At 43.0% G+C, this 25817-nt stretch overlaps 1 protein-coding gene across 2 annotated transcripts in view; it reads left to right on the top strand.

Annotated features, from left to right (window-relative positions):
• The first annotated feature begins 1706 nt into the window (after window positions 1–1706).
• Window positions 1707–25817, top strand: part of CCDC112 (coiled-coil domain containing 112) — a 30566-nt gene continuing 6455 nt past the window's right edge. For both annotated transcript variants that reach the window (XM_026507781.4, XM_026507780.4), the window contains exons 1-6: window positions 1707–1956; window positions 12259–12380; window positions 15862–15983; window positions 19574–19663; window positions 21437–21512; window positions 21915–22305. In XM_026507781.4, coding sequence (XP_026363566.1) covers window positions 1840–1956; window positions 12259–12380; window positions 15862–15983; window positions 19574–19663; window positions 21437–21512; window positions 21915–22305 — 918 coding nt within the window. In that variant the 5' untranslated portion in view covers window positions 1707–1839. The remainder of the gene's footprint in view (window positions 1957–12258; window positions 12381–15861; window positions 15984–19573; window positions 19664–21436; window positions 21513–21914; window positions 22306–25817) is intronic.

Below are 25817 nucleotides of genomic sequence, written 5' to 3'. Positions count from 1 at the left end.
CTCTCTCATATAAATAAATCTTTAAAAATGAAATATTTTCCACACACAGAGGAAGACCAAAATCACATCTGTAGCTCCAGTGTCTCTCCAGGTTCCAGAAGCATTTTATCCAGCTCCCTATTTAACTTCCCCGCCAGGATGGTCTCTGGAGTCAAGCTGCCTAGGTTTGTATCCATATCTGTGAAAAGGAGATTAATAGTAGTACCTACTTCCCTGCGTTACTTAGAACAGTGCAAGCACAAAATAAGAGCTCAGTAAATACCCTATTTGTTTACTTATTCAAATTCCCTAAAAGTTAGAAGGAACTGTGTGTGTGTGTGTGTGTGTGTGTGTGTGTCCCTGCATGCGCCCGCGTGTCTAACTCTACAATGAATTCTAAAGGCCTAGAACAGTGCCTGGCATCTAGTAGGAGCTGGATATTATTGAATGAGTGAAGGGATGAAGGACTGAATCCATTTCTTTAGAGGAGGAAAAGGCGGTGCGTCCGGGAACCAGGCGAACTGCCGCTGGTTGCCTGTGCTTGAACTGCAGGAAACTTCTATGGCTTTTTTCCAACCCCCCCGACACAGTATCTTTGAAATCTCTCTTCTTCTTGACCAAGTGTGGCATTTCTGCCTGTGGTATCTGACAGTGTGGGGCATGCCCTGCTTCGTTTCATTGAAAGTGTGAAATAGAGTTAATCGTTCAAACCCATAAATAAATGCTTTTCCATTTAGACTCAGTTTCGCCAGCGCTTAGTAGAAACCTAGAAAGAAGTTCTATTATGTAAAATATCTTTATGTATCTATAGATAGAGCTACATCCATATATGACACAAATACATTTGACAGGAAAAGGTGGGTAGGGGACCGGAGGTGAATGAGGGGTTTAGAAAGATGTTGCTGAATAAGCGTAGACAAGTGCATGGGAAAAGTTTGCACAAACCCGCAGCAGCACAGAGCGAGGCTCTGGCGGTTCGCCCCGGCCCGCCCCCCGGCCCGCCCCCCGGCCCCGCCCTTTACTGTACCCGGGCCGCGCCCTGCCCGCGCTCCGGCCCCGCTCAGTCCGCATTCCGGCCCCGCCCCGCATCCCGCCTTGGCCCCGCCCCACACTGCTCCTAGGCTCAGTTGCGTCCTGCGCTCCGGCCCCGCCCCACATCTTGGCCCCGCCCCTCCCTGACCCACCCTGCACTCAGGCCCTGCCCCACACCTCGACCCCGCCTGCGCTACCGCCTCGCCCTGAACCCCAGACCCGCTCCTTGCTCCAGCCCCACTTAGCCCTGTGGCCCTGCCTCTCATCCCCGCAGAGTCTCGCCCTATCTCTCGGCCCACCTTGCACTTCGGCCTTACACCGCCCCGACCCCGCCCCACGTCGGCCCCGCACCACACTTCGGCCCCGCCCCACATCTTGGCCCTGACCCACCCTCCTCACAGACCCTGCCCCACGTCTCTACCCCGCCTGCGCTCCCGCCTCGCCCTGAGCCCCCACCCCACCCCTGCTCCTGCCCCGCTCAGCATTCCGGTCCCGCTTTGCATCCCGGCAGAGCCCCACCCTATCCCCCCGACCCCGCCCTGTATGCCGGCAGAGCCCCGCCCTGCCCGCCCTGAACTCCGGCTCGGCGGCGCCCGGCAACCTGGCAGAGCCCCGCCCTGAACTCCGGCCCCGCCCTACGCCCCGGCCCCGCCCCGCGTTTGGGCCCCGCCCCGCATCTCGGCCCCGCCCTGCGCCTTGGCTCTGTTGTGCTTTGCGTCCCGTGGAGCTTCACCGTGCCGGCAGCGGTCTGCAGGACCAGGAGCTCCCGCGGCCGGAACCCCCTGGCCCCGGGTGGCCGCTGCGGCCCGAGCGGCTTGGCGAGGAAAGATGGCCGCCCTGACGACGGTCGTGGTGGCGGCGGCGGCCACCGCGGTAGCCGGGGCTGTGGCGGGGGCGGGCGCGGCCAGCGGGAGCGGAGTGGGAGCAGCGCAGGTGCCGCAACAGGTAAATGGAGAAGGGCCAGAAGCCTCTCTGGCGGCGGGCGTGGGCCTGAGGGGATGTGGGTGCCGGGGGCGGGACGGGGTCCCTGCCCTCGCTGAGCAGGTGTCCTCTGCAGCGCGGTTCCGGAGGCGGGAGGCGCGACGTTAGCCTCCCTTTGCTCGCGGCCTGGCCCACGCCGGGCGTTGTGCTTTGTTGGCTTGTGCGTTTAACTGCTTTTACAGAGCCGCCTCCATGTGGTTTTGGAATCGAGGGAAGATATGGGTGGAAACCCTGGCTCTGCCGCTTCTTAGCCTTGTGATGAGAACATATCATTTCCGCGACTCGGTGCCTTCTCCAAAAACTGGATCTGGTAACTGCACCTTACCGAGCAGGGGTCCTTCTGTCTGGGAAGGTCCTGGCACAGCGCTTGGTTGGAGAGAGATTTGGTGCCCAGTAATTGGTGGCTGCTTCGTTATTGTACCTGAGCTGGGAACACAAGGAGGTATAATAAATAAGGGGTGGTCCGAGGCAGGTGTGTTTCCAGAGATCTGCCAGAAGATCTGACCAGAGGATCGTCAAGAATGGTTGGATCCAGTTGCTTAAGTCAAAGACCTTCACTGCTCTCATTCTCTCACGGTCCATGCCCAAAGCATGGGCATTTCCTCCATGTTCTACCTGCAGAATAAATCGGGAATCCCACTCTTAACACCTCCAGTGCCACTATCCTTGTCCACACCATAATTTCTCCCTGGCTGAAATACTTTCCTAGTTGGGTTCTGTTCTAACGCCCTTGCCTTCCAAAAGTATTCTCAACAGCCAGGGCGATCCAGTCCAATGATGACACTCTTCTGCCCAGAACCCTCCTAGTCAAAGCTGATGTCCTTACCATGGACCACAGGGTCTGTGAGTTACCCCCACAGTCTCCCTGTTAGCTCTTCTCCAGTCCCCTGCTCTGAGTCTTCTGCAGCCATACCCGCCTCCTGGTTGACCCTCAGACATGCCTAGTTCTCTCCTACCTTATAAGCTTTGTAATTGCTTGGAATGCTCTTCCCTCTTGGTTCTATGGCCGTCTGTGTTTCATGTAACTTTGTTCAAATGCCCTCAGCTCAGTGATTCTTTTCATGACCTCCCCAGACCGAATCCCCTTACTCAGCATGCCCTATTCCTTTTTCTGGTTTTATTTTGCTGCATAGCACTTATTACTGTATGCTCTATTACATATTTTCATTTTTCTCCATACCTCCACCCACACCATGGAATGTAAGCTGTATGAAGGCAGAAACTTTTGGAAGCCTTATTCACTATTGTGTTCCCAGTTCCACTCTTGTATTTAGTCCTGGAACATAATAGACTCTCACTAAATATTTAAGGATCAATCCAAACCTGAAGAAAGGTCTTTGTGAGCTGAGGGCAAGTTCCATCTTTTTCTTCCTCTAAGGGAATATAGCAATTTTCTGTCTTTACTTGTATGAGCTCAGGAAATTCCACTTTGGGCAAATGTTTTCACACATCCTCTGTAATTCTCTTTATTATTCCAACTCTGGCCCAAATGTCTCAGGGGGAAAAAAAAGTAAAATATATAAAAATACATAATGCATAAAATATTTTAAAAATAATTTTTAACATTCTGTTTAATGTATGATCCTAGTGGTTTAGCCGTCTTTCTGGCTTTCTCCATGAAACCTCTCTGGCTTACTCTCGTTCAAAGTGATTTGTTCTCTAAATTCCCATAACCGTGTTTTGTCTCCTGATTTGCATTTCTCACAAGTTGCCTACGATTGTTATTGATGAACCCCCCCCCTTTTTTTTAAAGATTTTATTTATTTATTTGACAGAGAGAGACAGCCAGTGAGAGAGGGAACACAAGCAGGGGGAGTGGGAGAGGAAGAAGCAGGCTCATAGCAGAGGAGCCTGATGTGGGGCTCGATCCCATAACGCCTGGATCACGCCCTGAGCCGAAGGCAGACGCTTAACTGCTGTGCCACCCAGGCGCCCCTGATGAACCTTTTTATCAGTCCCTTCTGGTGATCCTCAGAGGTTTGCCCTTCCAGGGCTTGGACCAAAATTGCCTGTGGAACTGTTTCAAATGTTTTATCCGTTCCCCGACATTTGGCAATGTCTGGAGACGTTTTTGGTTGTCACGACTGGGGTCGGGATGGGTTATGTGTCCAACTAGCATCTAGTGGGTAGAAGCCGAAGGACAGCCCCCCACAACAAAAAAATCATCTAGTCCAAAATGTCAGGAGTGAGGTTGAGATACCCTGCTTTATGTGCTCTCATCATTTTAGGGGAGGCACAGCCTTGTAGTTGAAGATGACAGCAGTAAGTAACAGAGAAGAGTCTCTCAAGGGTGTTCCAGCCTTAAAAAAAGGAATTAGAATCACTGCTGTACCCTCTTGTGACGTTTTTGAGGATTTAATCCATCTTCGTACGTCCCTCAGTATACCACACACATACCTACACATTCAAATGCTCAGCCTACCGCTGAACTTGAATATTTGTCACACGATTAAGTGAATGAACATTTCCACTGACTCTGATAGTGAAACCAACTAGTGTTTTCTTGAGGAGAGATTTTCCTGATGGCAACCTCATGATGTAGGAGATGTTCACTAACTACTAGAAGTCCTGTATTAGTCTTTTGGGGTATCCATAACAAAATACCACAGACGGGGTGGCTCACACAATCGAAGTTCATTTTATCACAGTTCTGGAGGCTAGAAGTTCAAGATCAAGGTGCCGCCAGGATTGTTTTGGGGGTGTGAGGTCTCTCTCTGGCGTGTAGATAGCTGCCTTCTCATGTGTCCTCACATGGCCTTTCCTCTGCACACATAGAGATCGATCGATCACCGGTGTCTCTTCCTCTTCTTATAAGGACGCTAGCTCTGTTGGAATAGGACCTCACCCTTATGACCTCATTTAATTACCTCCTCAAAGCCCTGTCTCCAAATATAGTCACGAAGGGGGGTAGGCCCTCAATATATGAATAGAGGGGGACTTACATCAGGCTAGAACAGTTCCTTTAAATTATTTTGGAGAAATTATTTTTGAAGTTTTAGAAACATTTTATATTTTATTTTATTCTACAACCTCCTTAGGGCGTGGAACCCTATAAATGTCTTACCCATAATGAAAAGTAATAACGTGCCCTGTCTGTCCTTTGTCATATTTGTATATTATTTGTTGATAATCCCCCTTACCAATGCCTTTCAAGACTGAAGACCACAGATCTCTCTACCTTCCTCTCAAATGCCATTTCCCTCTTAATCGTTTTAGTAGTTGAATTATGAGTTTTTAAATATATCTCTAGCAGTGTCACACTAGTGGATGGCCCTGCTTTAAACCAGGGTAGGACTGTGTCTTCTGTTTTGTTTCTTTTTTTTTTTTTTTTAAGATTTTATTTATTTATTCGACAGAGAGAGAGACAACCAGTGAGAGAGGGAACACAAGCAGGGGGAGTGGGAGAGGAAGAAGCAGGCTCATAGCGGAGGAGCCTGATGTGGGGCTCGATCCCATAATGCCAGGATCACGCCCTGAGCTGAAGGCAGAGGCTTAACTGCTGTGCCACCCAGGCGCCCCTTCTGTTTTGTTTCTTAAGTGAACTTCCCTCTGATGGCCTAAGTGTTAGGGCCCTTGGCTGCTTGGGGTAGTCCTTCAGTAATAACTACATTTCTTCTCTGACTTGACACGATGACTCATAAGGGATTTCCTCTAGAAAAACACGCACATACATAGGGTTATGTCCATGTTCAGGTGTGGTAGGCTGAATAATGGCCCCCCAAAGATATTCACATTCTAATCCCCAGTATCTGTGACTCTGTGACCTTACGTGGTAAAAGGGACTTTGCAGATGTGATTGAATTAGGACTCTTAAAACGGGGAGATTATCCTGGATTATCTGTGTGAGCCTAATGTATTTACAAAGGTCCTTATAAGAGGACCTTATAAGAGGAAGGCAGAAGGATCAGAGCCAGCGGTAGGAGATGTGACAATGGACACAAGAGGATACGGTGATGTGAGGAAGGGGCATGAGCCAAGGATGAAGGTGGCTTCTAAGAGCTGAAGAAAAGTATGAAAGTAGATTCTCCTCTGAAGTCTCCAGAACGAACACAAACCTGTCAACACCTTTATTATAACTGGGCCTCCAGAACTATGAGAGAATAAATTTGTGTTGTTTAAGCCAGCAAGGTTGTGTTAAACTAATTTGTAGTAAGTTGTTGCCATAGCAGTGGGAAACCAATACACCAGGGAAGACCTGAGAAAGCCCTAAGCCTTCCTCTTTGGCTGGCCTTGAAGCTCTGTGCAAGTGAAGGTGAAGGCTAAGGTCGACCTGTAAACCTCGTGCCTGCATGTTGAAGCTATGTCCCGGTATGCACACAGACCCGCTCAGCGAGGGCTGGGAGATGTACTGTTCATGGCATCTAGCAAAACCTCTGACCGGTCAACCATGAGGTGACAAGTGAGCTAACCCAGCAGACGTTTCAGTGCCACACAAACAAAGAATATAGACTTTGCAGAATTAGTTCAGAAAGTTGACTAACGGCAACAACAGGAAAGCTTGGCGTTGGAAGAGAGTCTCATTTTCAGAGTTAAATTATATTTTCTTAATAATTGTTGTATTTATATCATATAATAATAGTTATATATTAATATAATATTTATATTAACCAAATTATAGTTTTTAAACGTCGAGTTTTTAACAAAAAAAATATGAGACATGCAAAAAAACCAAGGAAGTATGGTTTGCACACAAGATAATTTTTTTTTAAGCAGTAAAAAGAAGCTATCTCAAAGGAAGACTAGATGTTGGAAATAATAGACAAAAACTTTAAATAAGCTCTTTTAAATTCATTCAAAAAACTAAAGGAAGCCATGGCTACAGAACTAAAAGAAAGCATGAGGATGATTTCTCACCAAATTAAAAATACCTATAAGGAGATTAAAATTGTGTTAAAACATCAAATAGAAATCTGGAATTAAAAAGTACAAGAACTCAAATGAAGAGTTCATTAGAGGGGCTCAACATCCGGTTTGAGCTGGCAAAAGGAAAGAGTCAGGAAACTTGAAGATAGGCCAATTCAGATTATCCAGACTGAGGGACAGAAAGAAAAAAAGAAAAATGAACAGAGCCTCAGAGTCCTGTGAGACACCATGAAGAATATTGGAAGAAATAATGGCTGAAATCTTCCCCAATTTTTTGTAAGTATCCTCCACAGCCAGTGTGGAGCCCAGTGCCGGGCTTGAACTCATGATGCTGAGATCAAGACCTGAGCCGAGACTGAGAGTCAGAGGCTTAACTGACTGAGCCACCCAGGTGCCCCGAAAACTTCCCAAATTTGACGAAAAATATTAATCTACATGTCGTTAGAGCCTGATGAACCTCCAAGCCGAGCAAACTCAGAGATCGTACTGGATACATAAGAATCAAACTGTTGAAAGACAAAGACAAAAAGAAAAAAATCTTGAAAGTACCAAAAGAGAAGCAACTTCACACATACAAGGAATCTTCTATAAGATTAACAGCCGACATCTCTTCAGAGAAACCTTGGATTCCAGAAGGCAGTGTGACGAATAGTCAAAGGGCTGAAAGAAAAGGACTGTCAACCAAGAATTCTATGTCCACCAAAATTATTCTCTAAAAATGGAAAAATTAAGACATTTCCAGACAAACACTAACATATATGCCAGCATATATGCCTTACAAGAAATATTAAAGGAAGTCCTTTAAACTGAAATAAAAAGACTACATAGAAATTCAAATCCACATGAAGAGGAATGTGAATAAACAGTACTTGTAAGTAAATGGGAAGGTAAATACAGAAATCAGTATCAATGTATCTTTTTGTTTTGTAACAAACTTTTTTCAGAAGATAGAGTAGGGAACATTTTTCAACTCATTCAACTTTTTTTTTTTAAAGATTTTATTTATTTATGTGACAGAGAGACAGCCAGTGAGAGAGGGAACACAGCAGGGGAGTGGGAGAGGAAGAAGCAGGCTCCCAGCGGAGGAGCCCGATGTGGGACTCGATCCCGGAATGCCAGGATCACGCCCTGAGCCGAAGGCAGACGCTTTAATGACTGCGCTACTCAGGTGCCCCCAACATTTTTCAACTCATTATTATTACCCTGATACCACAATCATCATCAGACAATCAGACAAAGAAATCACAAGAAAGAAAATAACAGACTAGTGTGTCTTATGAATACAGATGCAAATTCCCCAACAAAATAGGAGCAACCCAAATCTAACAACATATAAAAAGAATTACATACCATGATTAGTTGGGATTTGTTCCAGACATGCAAGATTGGTTCAGCATATGAAAATTAATCAATATAATAGAACTTACTAATAGAATAAAGGACAAACTACATGATCATCTCAATAGATTTAGAAAGAGCAATTGACAAGATCTAATACCTTTTCATGATAAAAAAACATTCAACAAACTAGCAATATAAGGGTACTCCTCAATCTGATACAGGCATCTATAAAATGCCCACAGCTGACATAATACTTAATGACAAAGGATTAAAAGCTTTCCACAGGGGTGCCTGGGTGGCTCAGTCCACTAAGTGTCTGCCTTCAACTCAGGTCATGATCTCAGGGTCCTGGGATCGAGTCCCATGTTGGGCTCCCTGCTCAGCAGGGAGTCTGCTTCTCCCTCTCCCTCTGCCCCTCCTCCCTGCTTGTGCTCTCTCTCTCATCTAAATAAAATAAATAAATAATAAATAAATAAATAATAAAAAATTTTAAAAATTAAAAAAAAGCTTCCCGTATAAGCTAAGGAACAAGACAAGAATGTCCATTCTCACCACTTATCTACTGGATATTCTAGCAAGGGCAGTTAGGCAAGAGAAACAAATTGGAAAAGAAGAAGTAAAACTATCCTTATTTGCAGCTGGCATGATTTGTATATAAAAAACTTAAAGGATCCATGTAAAAACTAGAGCAAATAAACTCAGTAAGATTGAAGGATAAAAAAGCAATTAATAAAAATCGGTTTTAATTCTATATACTAGCAATGGACAATTCAAAAATGGAATTAAGAAAATAATTCTGTTTACAGTCGTATCACAAGAATAAAATACGTAGAAATGAATTGAACGAAAGAAGTGCAAAGCTTATACTCTAAAAATTCCAGAACATCATTGAAAGGAAGGAAGGAAGACCTACATCATTGGATATTTTAGGTTTATGAATATGAAGAGTTAAGATGGCAATACTCCCCAGACTGGTTTACAGAATCAGTGCAGTCCCTGTGAAAATCTCAGTTGCCTTTTTTGTGCATAAAGTGGTAAACTGATCCTAAAATTCATACGGTAAATGCAAGGGGCCCCAAAATAGCCAAAACACTCTTGAAGAACAAAGTTGGAGGACTCACACTTCCTAATTTCAAAACGTACTATGAAGCTACGGTAATCAGCGGTGTGGTACTGGCACAAGGATAGACGTACAGATCAGTAAGAGTGGAGAGGTAAACCCTATGTTTATGAGCAATTGATTTTCAACAAGGGTGCCAAGATAAGTCAATAAGGAAAGAAGATTCTTTTCCACAAGTGGCGTTGGGATAAGTGGATATGTACATACAAAACAACAAAGTTGGACCTCTGCCACACACCATATACAGACATTAACCCTAAATAGATGGAAACCTAAATGTAAGAGATAAAACTATAAAATTCTTAGAAAAAAATGTAGATGTGAGTCTTCATGACCTTTGGATCTTTCTTCCTTAGGATATCTAATGCACAAGTAGCCAAAGATAAAATGGATAAATTGGGCTTTATCAAAATTGAAAATGTTTGTGCTTTGAAGGATGTTACGAAGAAAGTGGGAAGATGGCTCAGGGAAATTGGGAAAATATTTGCAGGTCTTTTATCTGATAAGGGAGTTGTATCCCAAATATATAAAGAATGCTTCCAACTCGATAATAAAAAGACAACCCAGTTTTTATCTTTTTATTTTTATTTTTTAAAGATTTTATTTATTTGAGAGAGAGAGAACACGAGCTGGGCGGAGGGGCAGAGAAAGAGGGAGAAGCAGACTCCCTACTGAGCAAGGAGCCCCACTCAGGGCTCAGTCCCACGACCATGGGATCATGACCCGAGCTCAAGGCAGATGCTTAACTGAGTCACCCAGGTGCCTCAGGACAACCCAATTTTTTTTTTAATTTTTTAAAAAGATTTTATTTATTTGAGAGCGAGCGAGCGAGCGAGAGAAAGCATGAGTCAGAGGGAGAGGGAGAAGCGGACTCCCTGCCGAGCAGGGAGCCTGATTCGGGACTCGGATCCCAGGACCCTGAGATCATGACCTGAGCCAAAGGCAGACGCTTAACTGACTGAGCCATCCAGGCACCCCAACAACCCAATTTTTAAAACAAGAAAGTAAAACGTAGAATTAACCTTATGATCCGAAAATTCCACTGAGTTGTATGCTCAAGAGAAAGCAGATTCATACTAAAACTTGCACACGAATATTCATAGTAGCATTATTCATATTGGCCATATAGTGGAAATAGCCCATTGTCCATCAACTGATGAACAGATAACATATGGTAGATCTGTATAATAGAATATTATTCAGCCATAAGGAGAAATGAAACACAGATTTATGGTACAACGTGAATGAATATTGAAAACATTATGCTAAGTGAAAGAAGCCAGACACAAAAGGTTACACATTGTGTGACCCCATTTATATTAATTGTCCAGAACAGGCAAATCCATGGAGTAAAAAATAGATAAATGGTTGCCAGGGGTTTGTAGGGAAGACGGGTGGGGAGTGACTGCTGACGGGTATGGGATTTCTTTCTGGTATGATGGAAATTTTCCAGAATTAGAGAGTAGTGATGTTTGCACACGTTTGTGAATATCTTAAAAACCATTGAATTGTACACTTTAGATAGACATACTATATGGTAATGTGAATTACATCTCAGTGAAAAAAATATTTCCTAAATTCATTACCTTTTTTTTTTTTTTTTTGCTTGCTCTTAGAAATGTAAAGCCTTGTTTCCTTTCTCTCTCATCTCCTACATCAATCTGTCATCAATTCCTCTTGGTTATAGATCTAAAGTGTATTTAGTCTTACTTCTTTTTTTTTTTTTTAAGATTTTATTTATTTGAGAGAGAAAGCACGGGGAGGGCAAAAGGGGAGGGGGAAGGACAAGCAGACTCTGCACTGAGCGTGGAGCCTGATGTGGGGCTCAGTCCCAGGACCTGGAGATCAGGACTGGAGCCAAAACCAGGAGTTGGATATTCAACCGACTGAGCCACCCAGCCGCCCCTCGTCTTACTTCTTTTTCTATCTGCCACCACCCCAGTGGTCCGAGACACCATCCTTCCTCATCCGTGTTGCTGTACCAGCTGCCTCCTCGATCCTTTTGCTTCCAGTCCTGCTGTACCTCCTACCCCACCACCCACCAACTGATCCTCCGAAAATGGCCAGAAAGAGTTTCTTGAAAAATTACGTGTATCATGGTATTCTGCTCAAAACGCTTGAGTAAAATCCACACCCCCTAAGTGACTTTAAAATGCCAATGTGACAGGCCACGTACCTGCCTGCCTACCTTCCTCTCCTATCAAGCTCCCCACCTTTACCGACATCATGTCCCCATGGCTCTCTCTCTGCTTGAACCAGCCAAGGTCTTTCCGGTCCTGAGGCTTTTGCACATGCTGGGCCCTCTGCCTGGGACCCCGTTCCTTACTGTTTTTGACAGGGCTGGCTCCCATCTTCCTTAAGCCTCATCCCCTCAATAGAACTTCTATGGCCATTCTAACTGAAAAAACAGTCCTTTAACCCATTATTGCCTTTTCAGTCCTGTTTATTTCTTAAGTAGCACTTATTGCAAGTGGTGTTTTTTTTTTTTTATTCATCGTTTACTCTTTTCTTTGTAAATCTGCCCCCCGCCCTGCCGGGGCCATATTGATGTGGGTCGTCATGGTTTCCCTGGTGTCTGGCACCCCACAGGTCATGTCATAAGCGTTTAATACATATTGCTAAATGACTGAAATAATTAGATCTTTTTGTAAAAATCCCCCAGAGACTTAATATTTCTTAATGTAGCATTTTCAGGTATATATTCCTTCTTCCACAAAATGTATTTTATCTTTATTTATTTATTTATTTATTTATTTATTTATTTATTTTTATTATGGTATGTTAGTCACCATATAGTATGTATTTTTTTTAATTAAATGAGATGGGCCCCCAAATTACCCCCCAAGAGACTTCATTACTGACTTTCTCTCTGAAAAGAATTCTGCCTTCATCTCTTGCCATTTTTATTACTGACGGTGACTTTGCTTTTGTTCTCTGTGTAGAATGATAGCTGTTTTGGTACTTCAGGTGGGATGCGTCCTTTTCAGCTTCAAAACTGGAAGCAGAAAGTTAGCCGGACAAGGAAAGCAGAGTTCATACGCACAGCGGAAAAATTAAAAAATCAGTAAGTACAAGAACAGTATCTTCAATTAGCATTACTAGCCGTATTATTGTGGACAGCATGAAGTTAATTCTACTCCACCCTATCCAGTCCCACATTAAGTTACAAAATGCTAGTCACTGGATGAGCGAGAAAGGCAGGGGTGTGAAAAAGACAAGTGACGACAGACTATTTAATACAAAGCTTTCAGTAGCGTTATTTCGATTTCACATGCTATTTTGAATCAGTGTATTTCAAAGGAAACAAAACAGTTCTTTCTTTAGCTCGCTTACGTCAGCATATTTTCATCGACCAGTGTAAGCACCTGGTAAATATTTTTGAGGGAGTCAGTCGTTTTAATGAAGAGTCTGTACCCTCGAGTTATTTTTCTTGAAATGGCCTTTTGGTCTCTCCCCTTTCACATCTGTCCTGCACACCGTGACTAGCGTAATTGAGAAGTTGGCCTTTTATTTTAACTTGTAGCGTCTGTGTATTTTTTTCTTTTAATAGCCAGTGCTATCTGTTGAATGTCCAACATCGTCAGCCGCACCGTGGTGGGATAAGTATAGTGAAGGGTGGTCAAAAGCATTAGAACTCATAGCACCCAACCCTACCCTGCAACTGAGAGCTTTATCCAAACCCTGCTTTGAATTTGTACAATACCAATTTGCTAAAGCAATCAGGAGAAACGGAGCCTGTTGTAAGGAATGGTCTCTGGACTGAGATTAGGGGCAGTTCTGTTTTGAAGTTCTGCCAGCAAAAAAAGCATACTGTTTGAATTCTGACCCGTTATACCATATTGTATCTTTGGGAGATTAAGTGCTCTCCGCATTGATATGATGCTTACATGTTTAATACTCAGAATTTGGGAAAATGCCATTTTATTTTATTTTTTATTTCTGAAATGCATGACTTTCGGTAGGACTGGACTGTAGGTGAAGGGTCTCTAGATAGGTAATCGGCCAAGTGGCTAATGGCCATGTCTGTAGCAAACCAGTAGATTATGGTGCTATAGATGCTTTCTTTACCAGTATGTGTTGGCTTTACAGCTCTGACGAGGCTTTTTCATCTTATCAATAAGATTTTGGACAAACTCATGGAAACAATATTAGAAAAATCCATTAATACTATGTCTCTGGCCAACAATTTTCATTGAATACAAAAAAACACAGCTTAGAATATGATTCTGTTTTTTCTCAGCACGGGAAATAATGCATTCACATGGTTCAAAATTCAACACACATTGAGGGGTACACAGGGGAAAGCCTCTGTTTCACCCCGGGCCCCAGCCACCCACTTCTCTTCCCTGCAGACAGCCATTATTTTTAGTTTCTTATGTATCCTTCCACAGGATTTTTATATGCTTAGGAGAAAATAAAAATACATATTCCGATTTTTTCCTTTCTTTATATAAATGGGAGCATACAGTACACACTACTCTGCATCTTTTGTTTTGTTTTGCTTTATTTTTAACTGAAGAGTCTATCTTAGATACCAGGGGATTGTTGATTTTGTCAGACAGGATCATGGCATTATCGTCAAGTTTCCATCATCTCCAGAGATGCTGAGGTGAAATTATATAATGTAGTGGATTTACTTTAGAATGCTTTAAAGAGAGAGAGATTAAAAAAGGAAAAGAGCTAGTGAACCAAGAGAGGTCAAATTGTCAAATCAGAGTGGTGTGCGGGTACGTGGGGGGAGTCACTGGGTCACTCCCTACTTTTGGGTCTAACGTTTTCATATAAAACCTTTGTTAGAAGAGGAGGGTGTCTTGGGAGCTCTTTCCCTGTCAGCACACAGACCACGGTACTGCTCTACTGTGTCCCTGGGCGTGAGTGCACCATAATTTGTGTAACCCGCCCACAGCGATGGACATTTAGGTTATATTCGCTCTTTGGCCATGACGAATCGCAGTACCTACGTAGGGCCACATCATTTTGTACACGTGTAAGTGCATCTTCAGGAGAAATTCCTAGAGATAGAAAAGCTCAGTCAAAGGCACTCGGGTTTGCATATGTAATAAATCTCGTTCAGTTGCCCTCCCTAGGTAATTTGCAATTCCACCAATAATGTGTGAGAGGACCTATCTCCCCACAGTTGTGTCAACAGAATAGGTGTTTACACTTGTGATTTTTGCCAGTCTGGCAGGTGTTCGGTGTTACTCTGGTCTAGTTTGGCTTTGCATCTCTCTCCTGTTATGAGCGATGTTGAGCATCTTTTCCTGTGGGTAGCCGTTTGTCTCCACTGGTACATTTTCAGTGTCTCTACAGGTGACTGTTTCTAATCCGGGAATCACAAAACATAACTTACTGGCTGTCCTAGCATATCCCGTGTATATGCAGACATTTCTGTCTGATCCTAGAATTCCCCCACCTGGAGCCAGAGTCTGGATGGGCTTCCGGTTCTCAGCACGGGACTCCAGTAGCCACGCTCAGTCCTTAAGAGCTGACGTGTAGGCTGAGATATGTTTGACAGCTCTGTTCTACCCTTTGCCTCCTCTCCCAAACCCACGTACTACGGTATGATCTTCTCAGCCTTTGAGGCAGCCCAGGGCAGTCCCATCTCTTTACCCCACTGAACTTTACAGATATTAACTTTTTTTTTTTAATAGATGACAGAGTGGAAAACATCGGGAAACTCTCCCTAAGATAGTTACCCTTCAGGTTGTATGAAATTAAGTCAACGGCCAGACACCATGCATTAAATACAGGATTCCTGGAGAAGAATTTGTGTTGATTTCTGGAAGCAGAAAATAGATTGCTTCGTCCAACCAGAAAATCTTGCTTGTATCTGTTTTGTCTTTACCCCGGGGTTTGAACTAACACTGGAGCTCCTTACTGGTAGATGGACTAAATCCAGGGAGCAAAGATGACGCAGAAGTTTTGAAGTCCTCGTAGATGATTTCCCTAAATATACCAAAATGCCCGTCTATGCGGATCGTTTGCGTCTTGAAATCTTTGTTTTATTAGTTATATTAATAACACATTTCCATAGTACATTTTTACTGCACGAAGGTGTGCGCTCATATAATTTAATCACAGCCCTGCTTAGGTCGTAGAGAGCTGCCATTATTCACATTTTAGTGAGGACGAGGTTCACCCCAGGCGAGGTTAAAGGTCTTGGCTCAGTTTTCAAGGCTAACTGTATCTCCTATTGAAAGCAGCCCATCAGCAATGGTGGCCGTTTTGAGGCCACAGTAAGACTGACTTGGAATCAAGAGCCAAATCACTACTGCATTTCCAAAGCAAGGGCATGACTGCCTTTTCTGAAACTCACATTTTGTAAATTAAACAGCAATTCAAATTACTCATGAGTCTAGTTGAACTTGACCCTTTTCTAACTACTGTTTTGACTCCTTAACCCTTATTGATTCTAATAATTATATTTGGGCTCCTTAGTTGAATTAATGCATCTGTAAGTACTGATGATAATGAGTGTCTTCATATTTTAAGCAATGAAACATATATTTAAATCATGTTTATGCCATTTGTTTCTTTTCCTAAAGAGTTATTAACATAGAAAAAGATAAACACAGCCATTTCTACAACCAAAAAAGCGACTTCAGAAGTGAGCACAGTATGCTGGAAGAATTGGAAAATAAATTGATTAACAGCAGGAGAACAGAAAGTAAGTTGAGTTCACGATGAGCTACAAACTGTTGAGTGACGTCAAGGTGTAGTTGTTTCGCTCTGTCTTTGTGCGTTGACTGTGTTATATTCTCTATCGAAATGCTTTCTTGTTGGTAATACGTCTGCCTTTTAGGGATGTGTATCGATTTTTTTCAGGTCGCGATTTGGTTGTTCGAACTGGATTGTTTTCTGTGTACATTTCTTTCTATTTAAGAGGAAAAAGAGGGTTTTGGTTTTTGGTTGCCAAACCAGTTAATGCTATTAAAATTTCTTAAAATGAAAGGAAATCGGTTCCTGGGCTCTCTGGTATTACAGCTCGTCACCCTAGTACTGTTGACTGAATAAGTCGACATCAATGGATGCAGAAGCTGTACTTAGTAGTGGTATGAAGTGGGGAAGGCACACAGCTGCTTAAACCTGAGTTCACTTGTCTGTGATAGAAAACCTACCATTTCCGCCTTGGGGGAGCTGTCTGTGCATCCGGTGAGGTAATATATGAGAAAGCACCGTATAAAGTGCGCAATGAATACGTTTGTTGTTTGTTATGAGTATTAGTCATTGTTAACAGGGTACTAAGTGTTGCCCTTAAGAAAAGGATTCTATAAAAATATCTTGTTTTGTTGTAGATTTTATACGTTGCAAAATCCTTATGTTATAATGAAAAAAAAAACTGCTTAGCATTGTATAAAGGAAAAATTATGGTTATCAACTAAGCTTTATGAACTATTAAGACTTACATAAAAATTACACTGCCTCTGCTCCCTTATAGCCAATTAAAAGAAATTCTTAATGAATGTTTTCTTTCAAAATGTAAGACTATAGTATTGTAAAAAGTCATCTGTCAGGTAGTGGCAAGAACCATTCTTTGTCTTCTGTTGGGATGATACAGGACCTAATATAATTATCAAATGTCCAGTTCTCCTCTCTGATTTACGGAGAAATCTAAACATCCCTAGTTTAGTATGTCTTACTTTCTCTCAGTTCTTTTATAGATGACTAAGAGACTGATCTTTTTTTTTTAAGATTTTATTTATTTATTTACTTATTTATTTATTTATCTATCTATCTATCTATCTATCTATTCATTTTAGAGAGAGAGCAAGAGTGTGAGCAGGGGGAGGGGAGGAGGGAGAGAGAGAATCTCAAGCAGACTCCCCACTGAGCCAAAATCAAGAGTCAGACTCTTTTTTTTTTTTTTTTAAAGATTTTATTTATTTATTTGACAGAGATAGAGAGACAGCCAGCGAGAGAGGGAACACAAGCAGGGGGAGTGGGAGAGGAAGAAGCAGGCTCCTAGCGGAGGAGCCTGATGTGGGGCTCGATCCCATAACGCCGGGATCACGCCCTGAGCCGAAGGCAGACGCTTAACCGCTGTGCCACCCAGGTGCCCCAAGAGTCAGACTCTTAACTGACTGAGCCACCCAGGCGCCCCGAGACTGATCTTTCTATCTCGTGGTCATGCCATTACTGGAGTGTCTCCCTTCTGTGCATTCATTCCCTTTTGTAAGGCAATTTTATTTCTATCTTTTCTTTTCCCATTGTTGTACAGTTTTGCCTCCCTTTAGTCACACTCTGTGTTTATCTTATCTAGGAGAGGAAGGAATGCACTGTCTCAGTATAAGTTTATAGAAGTTTCTTCTTGCCATATTACAACGTAGAAGTAGTAAATACCTTTTCCTTGCCTCAAATATCATGCCACAATTTTGGCCTGCGTTGGTGTAATACTTAATGGGTGGCCCATACATACTGTCCGTTCCAAATGAGTAATTAAGGGACCATTTGCCCTACGGCAGTATCACTGTAGTTGGTCAAACTGCGGCAAAACAAAATAAGAGAACTGTTTCCTAGTTACTACACTTTGCTAGAGAAGTTGCCCGACCTAGAGTTCCAACAGTGAACGAATGAGACCTTGTAATATACATTGGATATGTTTCTGCTTTTATGGAACTCTTGAATTTTAATAGGAAATAGAGCAAACCCTGGGGCACCTGGCTGGTTCAGTGGGAAGAGCACTCTTGATCTCAGGGCTGTGAGTTCAAGCCCCACGTTGGGTGTAGAGATTACTTACATAAATAAATAAATAAATAAATAAATAAATAAATAAATAAATAACTTAAAAAGAACAAGCCAAAGTCACATATACATGTGTGAGGTTTGTTTTGGGTATTAGCACTGGCTCTGGGCCTATAAGTAAACTTAAAAAAAAAAAAAAAAGATTTTAAGGGGCACCTGGGTGGCTCAGTCAGTTAAGCATCTGCCTTCAGCTCAAGTCATGATCCCGGGGTCCTGGGATGGTGTCCCGCATCGGGCTCCCTGCTCAGGGAGGAGTCTGCTTCTCCCTCTGCCTCTGCCTGCTGCTCCCCCTGCTTGTGCTCTCTCTCTCTCTCTCTGACAAATCAATAAATAAAGTATTTTTTAAAAAATGATTGGTTTTAAGGACTTTTGGACAGCTGTTTGGTGCTTCATGCTTATTTGTGGAAAAGTTGCAAAAAAAGAAGAGGGGGCACATAAAGTACTCAATGATGATAAAGTAATACTATTATATGAATATGTATATATATATATATAAATGTGAATATATGATATTAGCTTAATAATTTAAATAAACATAAAAGTAAGGTTATTACTTCAGAAAGAAAATATGAAGGAAGAGTCCAGTCTTTCTGCTGCTGATACTGAACATCTGGAAGTGTCTTTAAGACCTTCATCTGGATTCTGTTGTGGACCGAGCATGTTCCTTCAGGCTCGCCCCTCGGTTGAACCTGGCAGCCTGTCGCATAGGTACCACTACCCAGCAGCTGGGCACCTCTTCAAGGCCATGACCGTGACACCAGCGGGTCTCACCAACCCCCTGTCAGGGAGGATGTGGTTAGATGACATTAACTCTCATCAGGAGGTTTGTCGCTATTCATAGACTTAATATTGGGTAGACAGTTTTAATATTCCAACAGTAGAGATCAAATTCTATTTCTATAAATTATAACAAAAAGAAAAAAAACTTTTTTAGAACAAAACGTGATTACATCTGAGCTACTGGTCCATGTATTTAGAACAGTGTCCAATCATCACTCTCCAAAGAGTTAAAAAATAGAGAGAGAGAGAGAATGAACATTTCCTTTTCTGGTAAGATTTAACCCATTGTGCCTTTAAGTATTGGAGGAAATTAGGAGATGCTTTAGTTAGAGCAAGGGTACTTACCAAGTTGAGGCTGTTTTGGGGCGCCTGGGTGGCACAGCGGTTAAGCGTCTGCCTTCGGCTCAGGGCGTGATCCCGGCGTTATGGGATCGAGCCCCACATCAGGCTCCTCCGCTATGAGCCTGCTTCTTCCTCTCCCACTCCCCCTGCTGTGTTCCCTCTCTCGCTGGCTGTCTCTATCTCTGTCGAATAAATAAATAAAATCTTAAAAAAAAAAACAAAAAAAAAAACCAAGTTGAGGCTGTTTTGACACAAATAACCATCTTTCGTCCTTTATTTAATAGCTCTTGGCTATCTTCTACTAAGCGATAGTGGTCAGTCTTATGTGTAGAGCCCTGAGTTGTAACCACCTTTGTCACAGAGTTATTTAAAAGTACGTACTTCTCCTTGTAGGAGCAAAAATCCAGCAACAATTGGCCAAAATACATAACAACGTAAAGAAACTTCAGCACCAGTTAAAAGATGTGAAGCCTACACCCGACTGTGAGTGAATTTAGATTTCATGTTCTGTCTTTTGTATTAGCATTTGCTATTGCTTGTTAGAAATATTTATATACTCTGCTAATAAGCACTTTTTCTGTTTGGCCTTAATGAAGCTAGGCCAGACTGTATTATTGGTTAGGGATCAGTAAAGATATATTAGATAATTAACTGTGACAGGTGGTGTTTATGAAGTTGCTTTACCTTTAAAATGCTTATCGCATCCTCACAAATTCCGCGGTTGGTAGAACAGATAATAGTGTCATGGACAGGATGGAAACTGTGATACAGAGGAGTTCACATTCAGCTAACAAAGAGGAAAAAGACCAATTTCCTGATTCCTAGCCTAGTGCTTTTCCCACCATTTGCTTTCGGAAATAATCGCCTTTCAAATAATTGCATTTCGAATACATAAGGAAAAGGTTAACAGTATTGGGACGAAGGCTAGCCATTTGGAAAAAAATGAAATGGCATCCTCACCTCCCTGCATACACCAACATCCATTCCTGAAGGATCAAATCACTTATTAGTACGTGATTTTAGGCAAGTTACTTGACCTCTCTGAGCTTTTATTTCCTTAGCTGTAAAATGGAGATAATCATAGGTCCTACCTCAGGATTCTTGGGGAGATAAAGTGAGACAATGCATGTAAAGCACTTTTCCAGTGTTGATAACCCAGGAAGCACTGAAAAATGGTAACTATGACTATCCTAATTATTATTTATTAAATTAATACGTGAAGCCGTAAAAATCCTAGAAAAAATATGAGTTCATATTTTTATAAGTGTATTCTAGTTTTTAAGAACGACAATCAGAACCCACAGAGTCAAAAGTAGACATAACTGACTATGTCACCAAAAAAACCCCCGAAACCATAAAGTTGACAATTTAGGAAAGTAGCAGCAATACATACGTAACTTAAAAAACTGATGTCCATAACATGTAAAGATTGCTGACAAATTGGAGCAACGAAGGTAAATAACCTAATGGAAAAAAACGGGTGAAGATGATCGGGGGCTCGTTTATAGCAAAAGAAATACAAAACACATAGGAAAAAAAAATGCTCAGGCTCATTAATGATCACAAAAATGTCCGTGAAATCAGTCAGGATCCATTTCGCCACCCAATTTGGAAACGGTTCAAGGTGCATGGGAAGGGGGCGCTCGGGAACCGTAAGTGGGGAGAGCCTCCCTGCAGGACAGCGCGTCAGTGTCGTCCATACCGTAAAGCGTGCATACTTTTTAATTTGGCATTTCAAACTTTTCCGTTATTGTCTAAAGACACTTGAGCATGCGAAATCGTGACACAAAAATATTTACCACAGCATCGTATCTACTGAAAGGTTCATCACTTGGAGAATTAATGAAATGACTTAGGGTAGCTGTAGACAATGAAATACCATGAAGCCATGAAAAGAATGAGAGGGGACATACGGATATTGACACGGGAAGTGAACCACATGTATTTAACCCCATTTTGTTAAACGAAGACTGCTTGTCACAAGGCAGTGTGTGTAGTATAAAACATTTCTGTGGGAAAAATAACGATAGTACGGTTTAATAATACGTGAGCACAGGAATAAATCTATCATTGGAAAAAAACTGCAGTCATAAACATTAGCTTTATAAAAGCACAACCGTCTTATCCTTTAGGTTAAGAACTGTTTTTAAATTAAGGCAACATTCCATTTTCTCCTGACATTTTATTCTTAGTCCTACTAAAATATGACATAACAGTCTTTCCATGTTCTTTTTGTTCTGTTTTGTTTTTTTACAGTTGTTGAAAAGCTCAGAGAAATGATGGAAGAAATTGAAAATGCGATTAACACTTTTAAGGAAGAGCAGAGGTTGATGTATGTTTTAAATTCATTTTGATATAAAATTTTGACCTTTATCTTTCATTACCTCTCCACTAGGTTGTACACAAGACATTTTATTTTTCTGTATTTAATATTAGTCTTACACAAGAGCAGTATAACACCTCTCTTCTTTTGTTTTGGGTTTTAGATTGCTTTCTATGTTTAAAGTGAATTTTCACTTATATTTGGACAAGATAGAAAACCCAAATAAGAATTGGAAGATGGCTTTTTACCCCCTCTGAGGAAACTCTTTGAAGGCTTAGATTTATAATGTTAATAATTTTAAGTCGAGAAGATGACACGAAAAGGGGAATATTGAAATTTGAGGGGGAAAAAGGCAAGGTCAATATGGATGGTTTGTACCTTATTATTCAAAGTTTACCTTTAAAATTTTAGATATGAAGAGCTTATTAAAGAAGAGAAAACCACCAATAATGAGTTGAGTGCCATATCAAGAAAAATCGACACATGGGCTTTGAGTAATCCAGGAGCAGAGACGGCTTTCAGAGCCGTGCCCGGCAAGCTTCCTGCAGACACAGTAATGCCAAGCACTCTTCCAGAAGAAGTGGTAGATTTTGAAAAATTCCTTCAGCAAACAGGAGGGCGACAAGGGGGCTGGGACGACTGTGACCACCAGAACTTTGTGAAGGTGAGAAACAAACATAAAGGGAAGCCAACGTTTATGGGAGAAGTTCTAGAAAACCTTCCTGGAAGAACACAGGATGAAGTTCAGCAGCACGAGAAATGGTATCAAAAATTTCTGGCCCTGGAAGAAAGAAAAAAAGAGGTAATAATCATGACAATAGCTATTTTTTGTTGTGTGTTTCTTGTTCCTGTCTTTTAGGTGCTGTGCTCTTAGACTCTTTAACATGGATCATTAATTTGACACCACTCATGAAGTGTGTTTATAGTCCCCCCCGCACTGTCCCATAGAAGGGAAACTGAGGCAGTGAGAAGTTAAGTAATTTTATCCAACTAATGGCGCTCCAGTTGAACTTTCGCAGGGCCAAACATTTCTACCCTCAGAAATACAACAGCGGGCCAGAGGGCTTCTGACGGTGGGCACAACCCTCCGTGTCTGCCTGAAATGTGGGAAATCCAGAGCCGCTTGGGCTTATGGTACAAGTCATCTTACCACCAAGGCCAGATTGTTTTCAACAGAAAATAAAGAGGCAGTAGGGAAAGACTCTTTGGTTCTTAAGAGTTTCTTGGAGTTTTGGAGCTGAAGCCTTGTTTATTTTAAAAGACTCAAGATGTTGGCTACCCCGGAGAAAAGAGTAACTCTTACTGGCAGCAAATACCAAACAGGTTCCATTTTCACAATAATATTATTCTGGCTTTGGTTGAAATCAGGCCTTTTCACCCTTGGCACCGTGGACTCTTTGGGCTGGAGACTTCTTTGCTTTCCTGTACGTTGTAGATGGTTAACAGTGTTTCTAGTGCCAGGAACACCCCCTCCGTTGTGATCATCGGTGATGTCTCCAGACATTGCCCGGTGTCCCCTGGAGAGCAAGAATTGCCCCTGGTTGAGTCCTGTGGGTTTAGGTAGTCTGAGTCTGAGTCCCTTTTTTGTAGACTTCCGCTGTAATAAACATCAGCTGGCTTGGCTTGACAGCAAAAGTATGACTGTCCAACAGAGGACGTACCGAAGGAGCATTAAAGAAATGTCGATGCCACGTTTAATTTAAAATTTTAGAGAAAATAATTAGGGTTCATTTGTTGTTTTTTTTCCTTTCAAAACAAGTTGAATGTGGGAAAATTGACATTTGGGACTTGAAGAAAAATTTTTAAAGTAAGTCATCTTTTTTTTAGAGAGAGAGAGGGCACACATGCGTGCTCATGGTGGGGGCGGGGAGAGGAGGAGGGGCTGGGGGAGAGGGAGAGAGAGAATCTTAAGCAGGCTCCACATCCTGCATGGAACCCGTCACGGGGCTCAATCTCATGACCTTGAAACCGTGACCTGAGCCGAAATCAAGAGTCAGATGCTTAACCGACTGAGCCACCCAGGTGCCCCGAAACAAGTCATTTTTAAAAACTCAAAATAATGAGCTGTTAAGAATTATTTGGGCTTTTTTTCCCCCAGGATACTGAAAACACGGGGTCCCTGGACCAGCAAAGTCAGCATCACCTGGGGACTTGTTAGAACTGCCCAGGCCCCAACCCCAGCCCTAATCTGAACGCTGGGTGTAGGGAGCAATCTGTGTTTTCACAGGGCTGCTAGGGTATTCCGTTACGAGCTCAGCCACCTCTCTAGGGAAGGGGAGCAGGCACAGGGCTTTCTTGTAATAAAGGCGAACCACCTGGATTCTAGCTCAGTCTTCTTCTCGGTCTATTTCCTGGTGTTTGATGCCTGATTGAATGTAGGAGTAAGGTGGGTGGGGTGTCAGGTTGAGGAGAAGAGGGAACTTTGGGGGAGAGCATCAGGAATGTAGTTTTAACTCTACAGAGTTTAAGGTGATGAGTGGGAGAGGTGCCTGCCTGGCCCAGTGAGAGGGGCGTGCGACTCCACATCTCAGGGTTGGGAGGTCGAGCCCCATGCTGGGTGTAGAGATTACTTAAAAATAAAATCTTTTTAAAAAAAGATGATGAGGGACGCCTGGGTGGCTCAGTCCGTCAAGGGTCTGCCTTCAACTCAGGTCACGATCCCAGGGTCCTGGGATCAAGCCCCGCATCGGGCTCCCTGCTCAGTGGGAAGCCTGCTTCTGCCTCTGCCTGCTGCTCCCCCTGCTTGTGCTCTCTCTCTCTGACAAATAAATAAATAAAATCTTTTAAAAAAAAAAAGGTGATGAGTAGGAAATTTTCCATTTTTATCTCCCACTTCCCTTAACACGTCCTGTGTTTTGCCCAACTGAGGATAATGATTTTCAGACATGCTCTGAACTTTCCGGCCCGAGTACCCTTGCTTGTCTTCTTCTTTCTGGAGCTTCCATTCTTTCTTTTCTCCTCCACTCCCAGCCCATCAAAATCTGCCCAAATCAGATGCTACTTCTTGCTTGCCCACTCAGACACAGGAAGTCCCCTCAGAATTCAGAGACAGCTCATGTATACCTCTTTTTTTTTTTTTTTCTTTTTGAGAGAGAGAGTGAGTGTGAGGAGGGGGTTGGGGGAGGGGAGAGGGAGAGAGAACCTCAAGCAGGCTCCACACCCAGCGCTGAGCCCGGGGCTCGATCCCACGACCCTGAGATCATGACTGGAGCCGAAATCAAGAGTCAGACACTTAAGTAACTGAGCCACCCAGGCGCCCCTTGTTTATACCTCTTTTGAGACGTGTTGCGGCACGTAGGGGTGCTAGCGTTTGTGCATGTTATCTGATGTCCCCTGGAGCCCTGCTCTTCAAACTTAGTCCGTGGACTGGACGTTCATTTGCAAACTGTTGCTGGTTTCCAGTAGGATACATTGCACAGAATCCAGTACTCAGCAAGCATGCTGTTCAGCTCAGGTCACTTTTTTTTTCCTTAGTAAACTTTCTCATTGAAGGAAGCAGTACGCTGATTTACAGTCTGGCGCGAATCCCTGATATTTTTGTGGACCTGCGCTTTGAGAGACTCTGTTCTCGATGGCACTTGGTGTTGTTTTAATTATCACACCGCCTGGCATACGCTTCACACACCGGAGGGGTCTATTTCCTCGTGAGAAAAGATGAAGAAACAGTTTCCTGACTCGAGGGGAAAGTAATTCAGGAGATGTATCCTTTATGGCTGCTAGCAGGCTGCTGGAATTTTAAATAATATTTACATACCCGTACATGCAATATAGCAATGTTCCTTTTTTTTTTTTTTGTCACACTTGGGAATCCTGGTGTGCCAGGCACTGACTCACCGACTCTTCACAACAGCCCTGCTTGAGAGCTACTGCCCGCCGCTCCTACCGACGAGCGACGTGAGGTCCGAGAAGTTTCATGGCTCAGCCAAGCGCACATCTCCTGAATGGCAGAGCCAGGCTTTGGGCCCAACCGCTGGCTTCAGGCCCCGTGCTCTCAAGCAGCCCACTTTCAGTTCCTCTTCTGATAGTTTTTTTTTTTTAAGATTTTATTTATTTATGTGACAGAGAGACAGCCAGCGAGAGAGGGAACACAAGCAGGGGGAGTGGGGGAGGAAGAAGCAGGCTCCCAGCGGAGGAGCCTGATGTGGGGCTCGATCTCATAACGCTGGGATCACGCCCTGAGCCGAAGGCAGACGCTTAAGGACCGAGCCACCCAGGCGCCCCCCCCTTCTGATATTTGACCAGAGAAAAGTCACTCAGGAAGTATTCTAAGCCTAGACAGAGGGTTTGGAAGCAGAGTGAGATGATCAGAAGAAA

Source organism: Ursus arctos, unplaced genomic scaffold, assembly GCF_023065955.2.
Source record: "Ursus arctos isolate Adak ecotype North America unplaced genomic scaffold, UrsArc2.0 scaffold_5, whole genome shotgun sequence".
NCBI lineage: Eukaryota > Metazoa > Chordata > Mammalia > Carnivora > Ursidae > Ursus > Ursus arctos.
Note: the sequence above shows the minus strand (reverse complement) of the source record. Positions and strands in the feature narration are given on the sequence as shown.